The 16,545-nt window shown below is 46.4% G+C and overlaps 3 protein-coding genes across 4 annotated transcripts in view; 1 reads left to right on the top strand and 2 right to left on the bottom strand.

The window, feature by feature from the left end:
• The window catches only part of FAM83G (family with sequence similarity 83 member G), a 44,619-nt gene extending 41,652 nt beyond the window's left edge, over positions 1-2,967 (bottom strand). The window contains exons 1-2 of one of the 2 annotated variants that reach the window (XM_083711464.1): positions 2,887-2,967; positions 1,543-2,760 (exon numbers count right to left, since the gene is read on the bottom strand). In XM_083711464.1, the coding sequence (XP_083567590.1) occupies positions 1,543-2,025 (483 nt within the window). In that variant the 5' untranslated portion in view covers positions 2,026-2,760; positions 2,887-2,967. Of the gene's footprint in view, positions 1-1,542; positions 2,822-2,886 lie in introns of those variants that run through there. The other variant, XM_083711465.1, reaches the window with a different exon arrangement.
• SHMT1 (serine hydroxymethyltransferase 1) overlaps positions 1-16,545 on the bottom strand; it is a 343,621-nt gene that overhangs the window by 144,197 nt on the left and 182,879 nt on the right. The window lies entirely within an intron of this gene.
• Positions 1-16,545, top strand: part of SLC5A10 (solute carrier family 5 member 10) — a 101,081-nt gene that overhangs the window by 74,214 nt on the left and 10,322 nt on the right. The window contains exons 10-11 of the mRNA XM_083711923.1: positions 5,057-5,164; positions 8,182-8,332. Coding sequence (XP_083568049.1) covers positions 5,057-5,164; positions 8,182-8,332 — 259 coding nt within the window. The remainder of the gene's footprint in view (positions 1-5,056; positions 5,165-8,181; positions 8,333-16,545) is intronic.

Here is a 16,545-nt window from a genome sequence, read left to right as displayed (position 1 = left end):
TCTGTTTTCTGTGGGTTGCAGCGTGGATTGAAATTCTTTGCGGTTGATGTCGGATCTTACATGAGCAGCCGTTCATCTTGCCCGTGCTTGCAGCAGCCTGAGAAGTGGGTCACTGTTACTCCCATTTTACAGATGGGGAAACTGAGATGCAAGCTGCCCCAGGACACTGAGCCACACTGGCGCTCTTTGGCTGCACACTGATGCAGAAAAGGCTGGGGATGAAAGGCTGCCCTTCCTCCTCTTCCAGGCTCCACACGCCGGGTTTTCTAATTGCAACAAATTGGGCTGCTTCTGTTCTATGTTCTAACCTTGTCCTGTGACCTTTCCACAAGGAAGGAAGGAAAGGACGGTTTGATTTCAACCATCGTTTGAGCTTGGAACCGTGACTAGGATTCTGGCTAGGACTGTGTGAAGAGAGTACAGTGGTACCTCTGGTTAAGAACTTAATTCGTTCCGTAGGTCTGTTCTTAACCTGAAACTGTTCTTAACCTGAGGCACCACTTTAGCTAATGGGGCCTCCTGCTGCCACCACGCTGCTGGAGCACGATTTCTGTTCTCATCCAGAAGCAAAGTTCTTGTACTATTTCTGGGTTAGCAGAGTCTGTAACCTGAAGCGTCTGTAACCTGAGGTACCACTGTACTAGTGATGAAAAGAGTGCCACTGGGCACATACAGCAGGAGTGTCCTTTTTTCTTTTTTTCAAAGAGGGACATGTGTGAGGGCTGACCAAAGTTGTTGACCTTTTTTTAGGATAGAAGTTAAGCTTCCCCCCCCCAATTTCCCCCCAAAGGATTTTAGGATTAAACCGACTGGTGGCCCTCGGGCTGGACTTTGCATGTGCTTGACATACAGAGTGCCTTTCACCACCGAAAAACCACGCGTATCTGCAGTTGGGGAGCCACATTTACAGATCAGAAGCTTCCCCTTTCCTGATAGGTTTGTACCCCAGAGTGCTGAGCACTGAGCAGAATGGTAAAGGCTACATAAATGACTTTCTGGGGAGCTCATCAGATGGTCAAAGTACCAGAAGCAAGACGGAGTCTTCTCTTTGCCATCCATTCCACCTCTCCACCCCATTTCATAGAATCATAAAACTGTACAGTTGGATGGGACCACAAGGGTGTAGGAATCGTTTGCCCAATGCGGGGTTCAAACCCACGGCCCTGAGATTAAGAGCCTACGGCTTTCAGTGGCCTCAGTGACCAACGTGGGGGGGGGGGGGCGGGGGAACCCAGCATAGTGAGCTCCTGACCAGCTTTGTCCCCATTTCCCCATCACTTTGAACCAGCAGCGACTGCCCAAACTGACTTGCTCCACATCTCATTCCTCGGGGAGATTGGATCAGTGCCGCAGACCTTATCTGCCACCAACACCGGTGATAAGTAAAGATAGGCTGAGCTCATTCTGGAACAGACCAGACTTGCCTGTGCATCATCCTCTAGGCAAACCTCTGGAGGAGACAAAAGGGATGTTTCGGTTGGGCAAGAGGGGAGCTCTCTAACCACCCAGCCCCAAACGCAGCACCCAGAGGGCAACTCTCACCTTCTGAGCCTGGAAGATCATCTTGCGGACGACCTCCTTGATGTGAGGCTGGCAGTCAATAGGCGGCTGCATGTAGACAGTAGCTCTGGTCACCCCACGGTAAGCGATGGTCTCCGGCCACCCGAGGTCCAGCTGTGGAATGGACCGGTCGGACCTCTGCGGCCAGTATTCCAAAGAAGGCATTTGGTCCTGTTCGCCGTTCTGACTGCTGAGGTCGACCCCACCATCATCCCCTCGGGGGATGAACTCCGAGCCGGGGTCATAGGTCTCCAGCGTATCCAAAATCTTCTTGAGCTCCAGCTCCGAAAGGAAGTCCCTGATGTTCTCCTTCTTGAGGACCTCGTAGAAGGCATCTGGGCCTTTCGACGCCAGCGCTTCCAGCGCCAGCCTCTGCTCTTCGCTGTAGAAGAACTCCGGCTTGGATTCGCTGGAGCGCCAGTTGACATGACTGTCATCGAGGCACTGGACCTGAGAGAAAGCCATGATCCCTGGTCTGAGGAGGAGGGGAATGTCCGCCCAAAATAAATAAAAAAGGTGGATAATTTAATGAAATAATTTAGTGAGGTGTATCCCTGAGTTTAAGGAAAAACTAGCAGCAAATAAGGCCGCTCCTAGCTTCTTCTCAATTCCTCGTGAACGGTTTCCCTTTGCGGCTTAAAGAAACAACAACCACCACCCAAGAGTCCTTTGGCCTTAACTGTCTTTAAACACTGGCATTCAGTTTCCCAGCTTACCCATCAGCTCATCTCAGTGGAGTTAAAAAAAATATATTGCTGGATAGGATGAAGAAAGTTTGCTCAAGTTTCTTTCCTTCCCTGAACTTTCAGAAACAGGCGTGGAGCGACCGACAGTGGCATTCAAGCTTAAATGCTTAAATGTTCCGGCGGCTTTGAAATCCCGGCTTGGCTGTTGCTTTCCCTCTAGCCTTTGGACAACCGGCTTCCTTCACCTCTGCCCTTGACCTTCCAAATTTCCATAAGAAAATAAATAGGAGCAAGCGAGACGCTCCCCAGAATCAAACAAACAGCAGGAGTTGGAACCAGGAATTTTTCCTTTTCGCCGGACAGGATTCAGAAGGGGTACTTTTTCATTCTTTCCAGCTCGTAGATTCCTCTCTCAGGTGGAAGGGGAGAGTAGGTTTCGTTCGAGGGTGAATTTATGTATTTTTTGCTGGTCGGCAGCCTGGCAGCTCAGCGGGTCTCAGCCAGAAATGGAAACCTGGAGAGTGTGAGCGGAGCAGAGGAGAGAGAAAAAGAGAGAAAAGCAACAGCTTGAGTAATTTGCTCCTCCCTGCACCACCTGCCGTCACATGTCTCCCCGCCTTCGGAGAGTCCCTGTTCTTACCTGTCCATTAACTCCTTCAGCTGCATCACAAATGCGTGCTGCTTCTGCCTGGATCCATTGCATGCATGGAAGGCCGGAAATTGACTCACCCGTGAGAAGCCGGTGTCCCTAGATTTCCTTATCAGGCTGAGGGAGGGAAGGAGGGAACTCCTGGCCTGGCTGAGCTTTAAGTGTGACGTTTTGTTTGCGGTGTGTTTTTCTTCCAAAAAATTGCCGGCATTCCTCCAGCTCCTGTATTTGCCTTCCCAGTGGAGCAGAGCTGGTGGAGCTTGTTGGATTCGCTCCCACTCATATCTTGGAAGGAAGGCCCACACTGTGTGCTTTAGGGCTTCCTCTCCTCGCGAGTAGGTTTCGGAGGGCAGCTTCTCGGCATCATCAGCTGGGAATCCAGGGCCTGGTTTCCTTCTTTCTCTTGCCGCAGTCCCTTTTGTCTTCTGGCTCAGGTCAAAGGTCAGTCTTGGGAAGCACCTGTGGCCAGTCAGATGCTTCAGCAGGGCTGGAAAGCAACAACCCTCCCATGCAGCTTGTGTCCAGCAACTGGGACTCAGAGATACATACACTGCCTCTGAATATGGAAGTTCCACTTTGCACACCCGTGTGTGAAACGTCCTTGAAGTTGGAAAGAGCAAAGAAGCCCTCTTGCTTTTTTTTTTTTTAAATAATATTTATTAAAATTTTAAAGGTTAGAAAAAGAAAAAAGAAAAATACCACATTAAACAAAATCAAAACAAAAATAAAACAACACATCACAATATGAAAAAAACAGAAAAATAAAATCCATTAAACAAACAAAAACACAAAGAAAAATACAGCAAATCTTCTCATTACTTATCTTTCATTAACTTATTTCCTTGACCTCCTCACACCTCCCTTTTTTGTATTCTATATCAAATATCCATTTCAGCAAATCCTTTCCCTCTTTTAAAATTTTAGTCCTGTAAATTATCTTAATATGATGTAACTTTACTTTTCCTCCTTTCACCAATTAACAGTCAGTTATTCCCAAATCCTTTATATCATTCCTGCTAAAATCATATAATATTATTCCAACATCCTTCTAACAGTTATAAGAAGTCCTCTTGCTTGTGTGGGTACCCATGAGCTTTCCAGAATCTTGTAAAGCTCTGGATTGACATGAATGCCATTTCTTTATTTATTTAAATACCGCAGTCACTGTTAATACCACCACCATCAGTTGTGACTTGTGCCCACTGGTGCTAGTAGGACAGATCAGTAGGTGGCGCCAGAGTCAATCAGAGGCTTTAAACCTCTCTGCCCACCCAGCCCAGTTCGAAGGACAGGTGAATTTTTGGCTTCTCTCGCGTTCCTCATTTTTATACGTAAATCTGGCACCGAGAGAACACAAAATGCATCACAAGCAAGCAAGCAAGTGTAATAAACTAAAATCTGCCCTTATTCCCTTATGGGGGACACAAGATCCCTTATAGAGTCCTGTGCAGGTTCCCCATCGGTCGGAGGAAATAACAGAGGCCAACCAGAGAATATTGAGAAGCAAAGCAGCTTGTAAGCCTGATCTTTGTTGAACAGTTGCAACAGGGTGCTCCCCTCACACGCAGGAAAGGAGGAGAACCCCAAACAAAGGTGTGTCTCCCCTTATATAGACATTTTAAATTGCCTGCCCTGGAGTCCAAGAACACCTTCCAGATACACCATACCTACATCACAGAAGAGGCAGTCTACAACAGAAATCTGAGTGCGTTGTTTATCTCCTGTCTGGCAAGTTACCTGTTAATGGTTACTTGATTGGATACCCTGGGGAGCCTGGCCAGTCTTTTGTAATGACAAATACTTAGTTCCTGAGCCAGGTCACAGACTCACCCTATTCATACACAGACATACCCTTAAGACAGGATTTCTGAAGGAAAGGACAATGAGGAGGCTTTTCCATTTCTTTCAAACTTGCAGAGAAAACATTTGGTCAGTTTGAAAGTCAAAATGGTTTCAGGGCTGTTTTCCTGTGCTGCTTCAGACATGTGGTTTATATATTTATGTATGTGTTTGCCTGGTACATTTATGAACATTTATTAAATAATATAAGACTTTAATTTTTTTTTATTTCACAAGCAAGCAAGCAAACAAACAAACAAACACAGGCACCCAGAAGGTCAATGGTTGCTCCCCAACCACTCACTCTTTGTGTCTGTTTCAGATGCTGTTGGCTGCGTCGACCCCAAAGAATGTTCCCGAGTCTGTGGGTCCGAGGTGGGCTGCTCCAACATCGCTTACCCCAAACTGGTGATTGAGCTCATGCCCAGTGGTAAGAGAAGCTGAGGCAGTGCTGCCTTCCTATTGGCCAGTTGGGTGTTGCTCTAGTCCTGCCTTACTCCCTAACAGGCAACCGCTTCCTCTTTCCGCTTACATTCATTTAGGGCAGCCTTTGGCAACCTGGTGCCCACGTGGCTGTTTCAGATAGCTGCTCCAGAAGGATGCCATGGTTGATGGTACCGAAAGCGGCTGAGAGGTCGAGGAGAATTAACAGAGACGTGTTTCCCTTGTCTGTCTCTCTTGACAGGGTCATTGTACAGGGTGACCAAAGCGGTTTCTGTGCCAAAACCAGGCCGAAACTCTGACGGAAATGGATTAAATCAATTTCTTCCAAAAGCGCCTGGATCTGGTCTGCGACCACTCACTCCTCAGGAAAGGGAGATTAGCAACTAGTTTATCTAAGGCACCCATGTTGGCAAAGTCTGTTTTAGAGTGCCGGAAAGAAAACAAAACCAGCTTGGATTTATCTTGGCATTTCCCAAGAATTCCACCCTGCCATCTGAACGAGGAACCACAAACCATTACTAATGGGAGAATTAGCACAGGTGTCTCTTGGTACAAATGTGATTATGGGCACTGCTGTGTTCTTTGCCCCCCCCCCGATGTTTGTTCTTAAAGGGGAATGGCTGTGCCTTTTGAGGCTTAGGTAAAGGTAAAGGGACCCCTGACCATTAGGTCCAGTCGTGGACGTCTCTGGGGTTCCTTCAGAATGGAGAGGTTAGATCTTCTTGCAGTACTTTATTTTTAAAAGACTTGTTTAGGGAAGTTTTTAATGTCTGATGCTGCATTGTTTTTAATATTCGGTGGAAGCTGCCCAGAGTGGCTGGGGAAACCCAGCCAGATGGGCGGGGTATAAATAATAAATTGTTGTTGTTGTTGTTGTTGTTGTTGTTGTTGTTTTTTATACTGGCTGAAGCCATCAAGGCCAGCATTCTGTTCTCACAGCGGTCCACCAGATGCTGACCGGACGCAGCAGTGGCACTCTCCTCTTCTTGTCGCTTCCAGCAGCTGTAATTCAGAAGCATCTTGACTCTGACAGTGGAGGGTAGAAGGGTAGCGTCAGGAGCTGGAGTCAGGCATTGGTCAGCAATGAAACAATAAAGCACCAAATGTCAGTAAAGTTAACTCTTTATTCAAAGGGGGGGGGGGAAAGCTCAGTCCGAGTGGTCACGGCAAATCTTTCCAGTGGGTCGTTTCCCAATGAAGCTGTTGTGAGGACTGAAGGTCCTTCCCACTGCTCTCTAAGCTTCTCCCCTGGTTCCCTCCCCAGCAAGTTGAAGGATGGATGCTAGAGGGGACTGGCAGTTGTGGCAGGGACCTTCAGTCTCAGCAACTGCTTCACGGGGGCAGGACCTGCTAGAGATGAGTTGTTGCGCTCTTTAGGCCTGACACTCCTGCGCCAATCATATTTTTGCTAATAGAATCATAGAATCATAGAATCCTAGAGTTGGAAGAGACCACAAGGGCCATCGAGTCCAACCCCTGCCAAGCAGGAAACACCATCAGAGCACTCCTGACATATGGTTGTCAAGCCTCTGCTTAAAGACCTCCAAAGAAGGAGAATCCACCACACTCCTTGGCAGCAAATTCCACTGTCGAATAGCTCTCACTGTCAGGAAGTTCCTCCTAATGTTTAGGTGGAATCTTCTTTCTTGTAGTTTGGAACCATTGCTTCGTGTCCATTTCTCTGGAGCAGCAGAAAACAACCTTTCTCCCTCCTCTATGTGACATCCTTTTATATATTTGAACATGGCTATCATATCACCCCTTAACCTCCTCCTCTCCAGGCTAAACATGCCCAGCTCCCTTAGGCGTTCCTCATAAGGCATCGTTTCCAGGCCTTTGACCATTTTGGTTGCCCTCCTCTGGACACGTTCCAGTTTGTCAGTGTCCTTCTTGAACTGTGGTGCCCAGAACTGGACACAGTACTCCAGGTGAGGTCTGACCAGAGCAGAATACAGTGGCACTATTACTTCCCTTGATCTAGATGCTATACTCCTATTGATGCAGCCCAGAATTGCATTGGCTTTTTTAGCTGCCGCATCACACTGTTGGTTCATGTCAAGTTTGTGGTCAACCAAGACTCCTAGATCCTTTTCACATGTACTGCTCTCAAGCCAGGTGTCACCTAATTGCTAATAGATTCATTGCTAATAGAATCATAGAATCATAGAATCATAGAGTTGGAAGAGACCACAAGGGCCATCGAGTCCAACCCCCTGCCAAGCAGGAAACACCATCAGAGCACTCCTGACATATGGTTGTCAAGCCTCTGCTTAAAGACCTCCAAAGAAGGAGACTCCACCACACTCCTTGGCAGCAAATTCCACTGTCAAACAGCTCTTACTGTCAGGAAGTTCTTCCTAATGTTTAGGTGGAATCTTCTTTCTTGTAGTTTGGATCCATTGCTCCGTGTCCGCTTCTCTGGAGCAGCAGAAAACAACCTTTCTCCCTCCTCTATGTGAGTTAACTCCAATTTGTACAGTGTTACTCACATGCTGTTGATCCAACAGTCCAGCTCAGAGTACAATCCCAGGGAGGAGATGCCAGCTAGTTGGTTGTCAGAACTTACTACTATAAGCATGTGCTTTGTCAATAAAGAATTAAACTACTGGCTGGTTGTTTGTCCTCCTTGAACTAGGCGTGCTCAGGACACAGTTGGCACTGCTAGAGCGGCGACGGGGGGGGGGGGGAGAGCAGTCCAGACTCAGAGGCGGGAGGCCAGGAGACACAGATGAGGCTGGCTGCTGAAGAATCCAGGGGGTCTCCCCCTCCTGCGCCTCTCCCCACTGATTTCCCAGAACACACAGAGAAATGAAGAGGGAGGCGCAATGAGAGGCAAGACGAGGAAGCCTTGCTATATAACAACAACAACAACAATTTATTATTTATACCCCGCCCATCTGGCTGGGTTTCCCCAGCCACTCTGGGCGGCTTCCAACAAAATATTAAAATACAATAGTCTATTAAACATTAAAAGCCATTGGCTTTTCTGGTTCCTACCTCCAGGTCTGCGTGGGTTAATGATCGCTGTCATGATGGCTGCTCTGATGTCATCCCTGACCTCCATCTTCAACAGCAGCAGCACCCTCTTCACCATGGACATCTGGCAGAAGGTCCGGAAGGAGCCCAGCGAGAAAGAGCTGCTTCTGGTTGGAAGGTACCAGCATGGGGCGGGGCAGTATCCCTGGGGCCGGCTCTACCATTAGACAATGCAAAGGCAGTTTTCGCGTGTCGTGAAAGGGCAGTGCTGGCGACTAGTTATTTAATTCATTATTTTAGATCTATTACTTGGCCATCTTTACAAGAATTTGTGGGATTATTCTGGCTCAGGAACCTTTGTTGCCCCGGATGCTACGCGCCATGACTAGGGGGCGGGGGTGAACGGGAGAGAAATTCGGTTCAAGCTGAATTCGAACAAGGGGCTCCCTATTTCACACTTTTCAAAATGATGTGCAAACTGCATGGATTAGAGTGGTCCAACCTCTCACACCAAGTGGGCTACAAGAGTACCTCGACAGGCAACCTGCGGGCCACACGCCGAATTCAAATCCCGTGTCTTAAATTAAAGTGTTCGTAATCTATTTATCGTTATTTAATGCACACAAATTATATATTTGATTAAATATATATAATTAAATACACAGTTAATAGCTTTGATTGTTAAACGACTCTAATAGACAAGCAGATGTATGTGCTTTCGTTAACAACACATGACACACACAAGATAAAAAAATTAAGGCTTTAAAAATTTTTTTCTTGAAAGTTGCCAAGGGCTGCTAAAAAAGGGTTCAACCACCCTGGATTAGGTGAAAGCATCCATAAAAAATCCACAATTTGTTTTGCAAAGGACATGCAGAAATGCATCATATTAAGAAGATTTGCTTGCAAAAATGAGACGTGAACACTAAAATGCTGACAATTTTTCAAAAGAGTTTTTTTTTTAAAAAAATGCATTTTATAAACCCATAGTGCAGGTGCTGCTGGCTAGCCGTACATTGCTGGACTACAACTCCCATGATCCTCAGCCAGTATGGCCAATGAGCAGGGATAAATGGGGGTTGCAGTTCAGCCACATCTGGAGGGTCAAAGGCTCTCTGTGTTCTGCTGTTTCTAAATAATAATAATAATAATAATAATAATAATAATAATAATAATATCCTTCCAGTAGCACCTTAAAGACCAACTAAGTTAGTTCTAGGTATGAGCTTTCGTGTGCATGCACACTTCTTCAGATCTTTAAGGTGCTACTGGAAGGATTTTTTTGTTTTAACTATGGCAGACCAACACGGCTACCTATCTGTAACTGTAATAATAATAATAGACACCCTGTCGGATCTTTTCCTTGCACCAGCCAGGCACGGAAATTAACTTCCCCTGTTTATGCCTCCGTAGTCCTGCTTTCTGAATCATTTCCCGCCGTCACCAGCAACTCAGTTTATCTTCCTGCACAACAGACCTAATGATGCAGAAATCCTGATTGCAAGCGTCTTCAGATTTCAATTAATGAGCATGTTTGTGTAGCCAAGAGAGGACTGATGGCCAGCAACTTGAATTTCATATGGGTGATCCAGATCAGTAAGAAGAAGAAGAAGAGTTTGGATTTGATATCCCGCTTTATCACTACCGTAAGGAGTCTCAAAGCGGCTCACATTCTCCTTTCCCTTCCTCCCCCACAACAAACACTCTGTGAGGTGAGTGGGGCTGAGAGACTTCAGAGAAGTGTGACTGGCCCAAAGTCACCCAGCAGCTGCATGTGGAGGAGCGGGGAAGCGAACCTGGTTCCCCAGATTACGAGACTACCGCTCTTAACCACTACACCACACTGGCTCTTGTGTGAGCCAGTGATTAACCGAGTGATCCACCAATTTATCGGGTTGCATTTCTAAACAGCTCAAGGAATGCCCTATAAAAGTTGCTGTGTCTCCTGCTTGACCTTCAACACAGTCTCCCTTGTCCTCATGAAGTTCTGCTGTGCCTTTAACCGTGTTGCTGAAAGCTCTGCAGAATGACTTGCCCCTGCCCCTCACGAAAATGCTAGCCTGCATTCCTTGTGTTGCTCACAGTGGCAGCAGGTTGCCTGGAGGGAATTCCTCACTCACCCTGCCTTATTGACATATTTGGCCATGTGGGTCAGTGCGGCTGGTTCAAGGCATTTTGCTGCCCAGGCAAAAGGCACGATCATCTCGCCCTGTTCTATATGCATAAACTCAATTTGGGGGAAGTAGTCTTTGCTGAAAGAACCCCAGTGAAGATTTAAAATCGCGAAACATGCAGCAGAGTTAAGCATGAAAATACATTCTGTAAAACCTAAAAAGGTGCCCTTTAAAGTGAGTTCTGAAATGTCCCCTTAAAAAGTTTCTTTTCAAAGTTTCCCTATTCCCCTACCATAGAAAAACACCACACATTTGGGGAGTTAAAAATGGTTTACTTACAAACTCTTCCAAGGTCAGATTCATGTGCTTCAGAAAGATGCACAGGCAGTAAAACTTGGCTTAGTTACGAAGTGGCAAAAGTTCCTAGATTATTGATATAGGGACTCAAGAGAGGCCCTTTACATGCCAGTCTTCTCAGGTAGACAAGGGGATATTATTAGACCTGATTACCTGTTTCCTCCCAAGGTAAGGGACATAATCATAGCTAAATGTAGCAGGATAGCTTACTCCATGGTATTAACCCCTTTGTTCATTAATTAGACTTAAGCATGTTGGTTATATGAGGCTGGTTACCCTATAAATAAGGCAGGGTCTGCTGAGTAATGGTGGAGATATAGAAGGGAAGGATAATTAAGTTTTAACCCCATCCCTCATTTTGAAGCCCAAACAATTGACCTTCCACTTCCTTTTTACTCTTTTATTCTTTATTGAATTTATGTACTGCCCTATACCTGGAGGTCTCAGGGCGGTTCACAGAACAAAATCAAAATATTGTTTCTTCACACCAGATGTGCCAGTGATCAACATTCGTATACTGGTCCTCCCCACTCCCAGCTACATTGAGAATGTTCATTAAGTCAACTTTCCTTTGCCGGTCCTTGCCTCTCCCGTGACAATTAAGAATGTGCAGATTTTGTGATGTCACAGCAGCTCAACCAATGTAAGAGACTGGAGTCAGTTAATGGCAGACAGGGCTTTTTCTTCTTCTTTCCTGATAATATACACATATGTAAAGGTAAAGGACCCCTGATCATTAAGTCCAGTCGCGAACGACTCTGGGGTTGCGATGCTCTTCTCGCTTTACTGTCCGAGGGAGTCGGCGTTTGTCCACAGAAAGTTTTTCCGGGTCATGTGGCCACATGACTAAGCCGTTTCTGGTAAAACCAGAGCAGCACATGGAAACACTGTTTACCTTCCCACCGGAGCAGTACCTATTTATCTACTTGCGCATTGATGTGCTTTCGAACTGCTATTTGGCAGGAGCTGGCACTGAGCAACGGGAGCTCACCCCATCGCGGGGATTTGAACCGCCGACCTTCCGATCAGCAAGCCCAAGCACCTCAGTGGTTTAGACCATAGCGCCACCCGCATCCCCCATGCACATATTTACCCACAGCTAAATTTGGAACGCAGCCTCTCGCTGCTAATTTCTGTGACGTGTCTGGTCCCTGCGTTCGATTGTGCAATTTCAATTGCCGTAGAGTAGCAATTTGGGGACACTCCCCTGATGATTCCAGCCAGTCAGCCTTAGATGGCATTTGGCAAGGCGGGACACGCCTTGACTTAATTGTTTTCCTCCTTTTGTCTCTTTGAGCTTAATCGATTTGCTTCGATGTGTGAACATGGAATGAGAGAGAGCAAGAGGGAGAGGTAACCTGACAAATGAGCTGCAACGAAGCAATTAAAAACAACAACAACAAGGGAGCTTGCAGGAATGAGCCCTCCCAAATTCTAACCTAATTCTTCAGCGATTTCGCAATGCTTCATTTGTCAGTAATAAATCCAGCTACTAGGCCAGTGATTTTGTTTAAGCAGCAAATCATCAGCTTCCCAGGCCCCTTTGGCTCCTACGTGGAAAGCAGGTATACCACTTTAACAGTCATGGCCTGCCCCAAAGAATCCTGGGAGCTGTAGTTTGTTAAGAGTGCTGTGAGTCATTGGGAGACTCCCCCATTCCCCTCACAGAACTTCATTTCCCAGAGTTCCCTAGGAAGAGGGATTGATTGTTAAACCACTCCGGGAATCAGAATCAGGGGTCTCCTACCAATTCTCAGCACCCTTAACAAACTACATCTCCCAGGATTCTTTGGGGGAAGCCATGGCAATTTAAACTGGTATGGCACTGCTTTAAATGTATAGGGCAGATGGGCCCCCAGATAACTAAATGCCGTGGTTCTGATATGATGCTGCTTCTCTGCTTAAAGGGGATCTTCAGAAATGTCGATGGTTTACTGGAGAGAAGAGTCACTTCTGTGTCCCTGACTTTGATTCATGGGGACATAATGATGCTGTCTTATCTCACTTTACCCATTTGTGAAAGAGGGTGGCTCCTCTTTGGGGTGGGACTGTGTGGCGACTTTATCAGGACGCTGAGATCTCTCAGCGAAAACGAAGCCATTCATTATTACTGGATGTTGGCGTGTTTGTTCACTGAAAATATTTCTTCAAACAACAGGGCCCACAAGGCAGCTAGCAGCCAAAAGAAACCACAGAACACAATTATTAAACATCAAGCCAGATGTTACAAGAACGATGGAACTGGCACGGTTTTCTTCTGGCAGAGCGAAGTATGATAAGACACGTGGCATTTATAGCATTGCGTTGTGCAGGGCTGTTATCAGGGGTGACCCTGGGTCTTTTGCACCGGGGTCCTAACCAGGGTTGGATTTAGGTTTGATGAGGCCCTAAGCTACTGAAGGTAATAGGGCCTTTTGTATGTCCAGCTGTCCTTTGTCAACAACAAATGGTCGCTGTTTTTGTGTGTTGAATATATGCTATATGGTAATTTATGGACCTGATAGGTATCATTCTAAAGCTATTTGCACATTGCCATGCAACCAGTCCATGCAGAATGTAGGCACCTTATATATAGAAATGAGCAAACCAGTGATATTTTAGGAAACAGGCTAGCAGGCTTACATCATAGAAGCCCACACATCACAAAATACTGTTGCTGTAAGTAGGGTTTTTTTTGTTTTTTATCTTATATTTTGGAAATGTACATCCAGTTTTTCCCCCCTTTAAATTTTTTAGTGGCCCCCAAGAGAGTGGAGCCCTAAGCTATAGCTTGTTTTGCTTATATGTAAATCCAGCACTGGTCCTAACATCTGTAGCTGCTACCTCCTTCCTTTAAACTTAAAGAAAGAGATTTGCTTACAAGGTTATCTGGGCGCAGTGCAGAGTACAGTCTCAGTGAGACCCCACCTGCCATCATAGTTTGTGGAGGGCCCAATCCGCTTAAAGTATCCTGAGCCCAGCAAATCTTCTTGGCACTCCATGGTTCAGAGTAAGCCTTGCTGCTTCAATTTGCACCTGCGCATGCAAATGAGAAAATGCAAATGTTATGCAAAAAGTGGGTGGGGCAATGGATGTGCCTGGAGCCCTGTGGAGAAATCTTGGCAGTGAGGAGGAGCCACAGGGTGAGAATCAGGACCTATCTGCCTCGTAACCTGACTTATCTATTACAGCAATCTACTAGGCATTAATGCCTTTGGCAAAAACCAAGTTGGGAGTCTGAGGACCGTAGGGAGGCAGGGCACCCGGGCCTCGGCCTCTCAGCCTGCCTGCCTGCCTACCTTCGCCCTGTACAATGGTACCTTGGGTTATGTTAAGTTGCGGGTGAACATATCAGATGACACAGCGATTCTTCAAACAGCTCTTGTTTATTCACAGGCCAGAACAGAACTGAACTGAAGGGTTCAGCCAGCCTGCTTATATAGAGCTCCACTACAACGCAACAGTAACAATTTTCTGTAACTATCCAATCAGTGAACGTCACTTTTGATCCCTTATTTGCATATGTGGACCTGAACTATCTACAGTATCCCCCTGCTGGCGCAGGGTGAGAACTTCAGTACATAACAGGTTAAGAACTTAATTCGTTCCGTAGGTCTGTTCTTAACCTGAAACTGTTCTTAACCTGAAGCACCACTTTAGCTAATGGGGCCTCTTGCTGCCGCCGCGCTGCCGGAGCACGATTTCTGTTCTCATCCTGAAGCAAAGTTCTTAACCTGAGGTACTATTTCTGGGTTAGTGGAGTCTGTAACCTGAAGTGTCTGTAACCTGAGGTACCACTGTACTTCCAGTTTCCTTACGTACATGCCAATGAATGTATTGAGACGCAACAGATTACCATGGAGAATGAACTACTAAGAGAATCAAAAGGAAATAATAAATTGTGTAGGAACATCACCGCGCAGGAAGTTGGCTTCAGTCTTCCCTTATAAGGATATTGTTTCCCCCTCCCTCTTTACTTGGGTGTAAACTCTTCCTTTCCCCTGGAACCTGCCTGATGATGTAAAATGCAAGAGCTCTCCTCGCCTTTTTCTCTTTTCTGCACAATATCTCTTGTGCAAACAGCCGGGCGATTAAGGAAAGGCAGGCGGAGGAGACTGACACATGGAGCAGGATTCTTGGAAGTGAATGGGGGGGGGGGCCTGACTCACCCTGTGCATTTGATCAATGACAGGCGTTATCTTGTGAAGCGGGGTGGGGGTGGGAAACTGACACACCTTAGCTCCTGCTGGCCGTGTGTGTGTCAGACATTTGGGAAGGCATTCTCATCTTCCATATGACATCATCCTCCCCCTTTATAATTTACACAGGGCCAGTGGTACAGGGGTAAATTCTGAACTACAGTGAATGCTCGGGTTGCAAACGTGATCTGTGTGGGAGGCACGTTCGCAACCCGCAGTGCTCGCAACCCACGACCCACGACCTGCACTTCTGCACACGCGTGGGTCACAATTTGCCGCTTCTGTGCATGTGCAAGCACCAAAACCCAGAAGTAACCTGTTCTGGTACTTCTGGGTTCGGCACGGTGCGCAATCCGAAATTGCACAACCTGAAGGGTCTGTAACCCAAGGTATGACTGTGTTATGTCCTGGTTTATTTATATGCCACTTTGGGGGCAAAGCAAGCCTGGAAAATAATAATAATAATAATAATAATAATAATAATAATAATAATAATATATATATATATATATATACACACACACACACACAATAACAATATTTATTGTTTGTTTGTTTGTTTGTTTGTTTATACCCCACTCTGGTTTCCCCAGCCTCTCTGGGCGGCTCCAATAATAATAATAATAATAATAAGAAGAAGAAGAAGAAGAAGAAGAAGAAGAAGAAGAAGAAGCAATCAAACATTAAAAACTTCCCTAAATAAGGCTGCCTTCAGGTGTCAGATAGTTATTTCCTTGACATCTGCTGGGAGAGCGTTCCACAGGGCAGGCGCCACCACCGAGAAGGCCCTCTGCCTGGTTCCCTGTAACCTCACTTCCTACACAGGGAGGGAACCTCCAGAAGGCCCTCAGAGCTGGACCTCAGTGTCTGGGCTGAACGATGGGGGTGGAGACGCTCCTTCAGGCATACTGGGCTGAGAATCCACCTGAACACATCTGTCTGCCCTAAACATGACTTGGGTTGAAACTGGCTGTTGAGAAAGAACTTGAGCAGAGAGAATTTGGCTGATGCCCTTGCTTTGTTTTGAAAAAAGAGTCATGTCAAGGCAGGGGTGTGTCAAGGCCTGTCTGTGTGAGGCCTGACTCAGACATACTGCCCTGAGATGGACAAATCCTGGATCTACTGCTGCCACAGAGAAGTGGCGCAACATGCGCTTTCCATGACAGCACCCTCCTTTGATGGGGTGCCATCTTGGGACAGCTGTACAGTTTTGCTTCCGGGTCTGCACCCATTAAAATGTTTGCTTCGGCTGAGAAGTGCCGGAATAACCAAGAGTCGACTGGGGTGCTATTTTCCCTGTTTCCTGTTTTAAAAAATTGTTTAGTTTCTTTATTTACATAATAACTCCACGGGGATTCTTTATTTAATTAAGCAGATCATCTGTGGCCTCGGGTGTAAATAAACGGTTTTCGAAAAGCAACACACAAGCGCAACAGGCTGAGACCTGTTTCCCCTTATATGATCCCCTATTACCCTGACGCTTGTAAAGGTTTGCTTTTTGCAAGGCATTGCATGCATCTCAGTGCCTGCCAACTCCTTTCGTGTTGTCTTCCCAGAAGCTCTTGGGGCCCCTTGGTAGGACTCGTTGGCAAACCTGCAGTAATCCCACGTTGCAGATCCCACCATTCCTGTCTGCTGCAAAATCTGGTTGCGTCAGCCGAGGTGCTGAGTGAAGCCCAGCCCATGGGAACACGTTTTTCATCTCAGTTCCTTTCTCGGTTACCTGCAAAGGCAATATAACC

Source organism: Podarcis gaigeae, assembly GCF_964106915.1.
Source record: "Podarcis gaigeae genome assembly, chromosome: 14".
NCBI lineage: Eukaryota > Metazoa > Chordata > Lepidosauria > Squamata > Lacertidae > Podarcis > Podarcis gaigeae.
The sequence above is the reverse complement of the archived record's forward strand: the minus strand, read 5'-3'. Positions and strand labels throughout refer to the sequence as shown.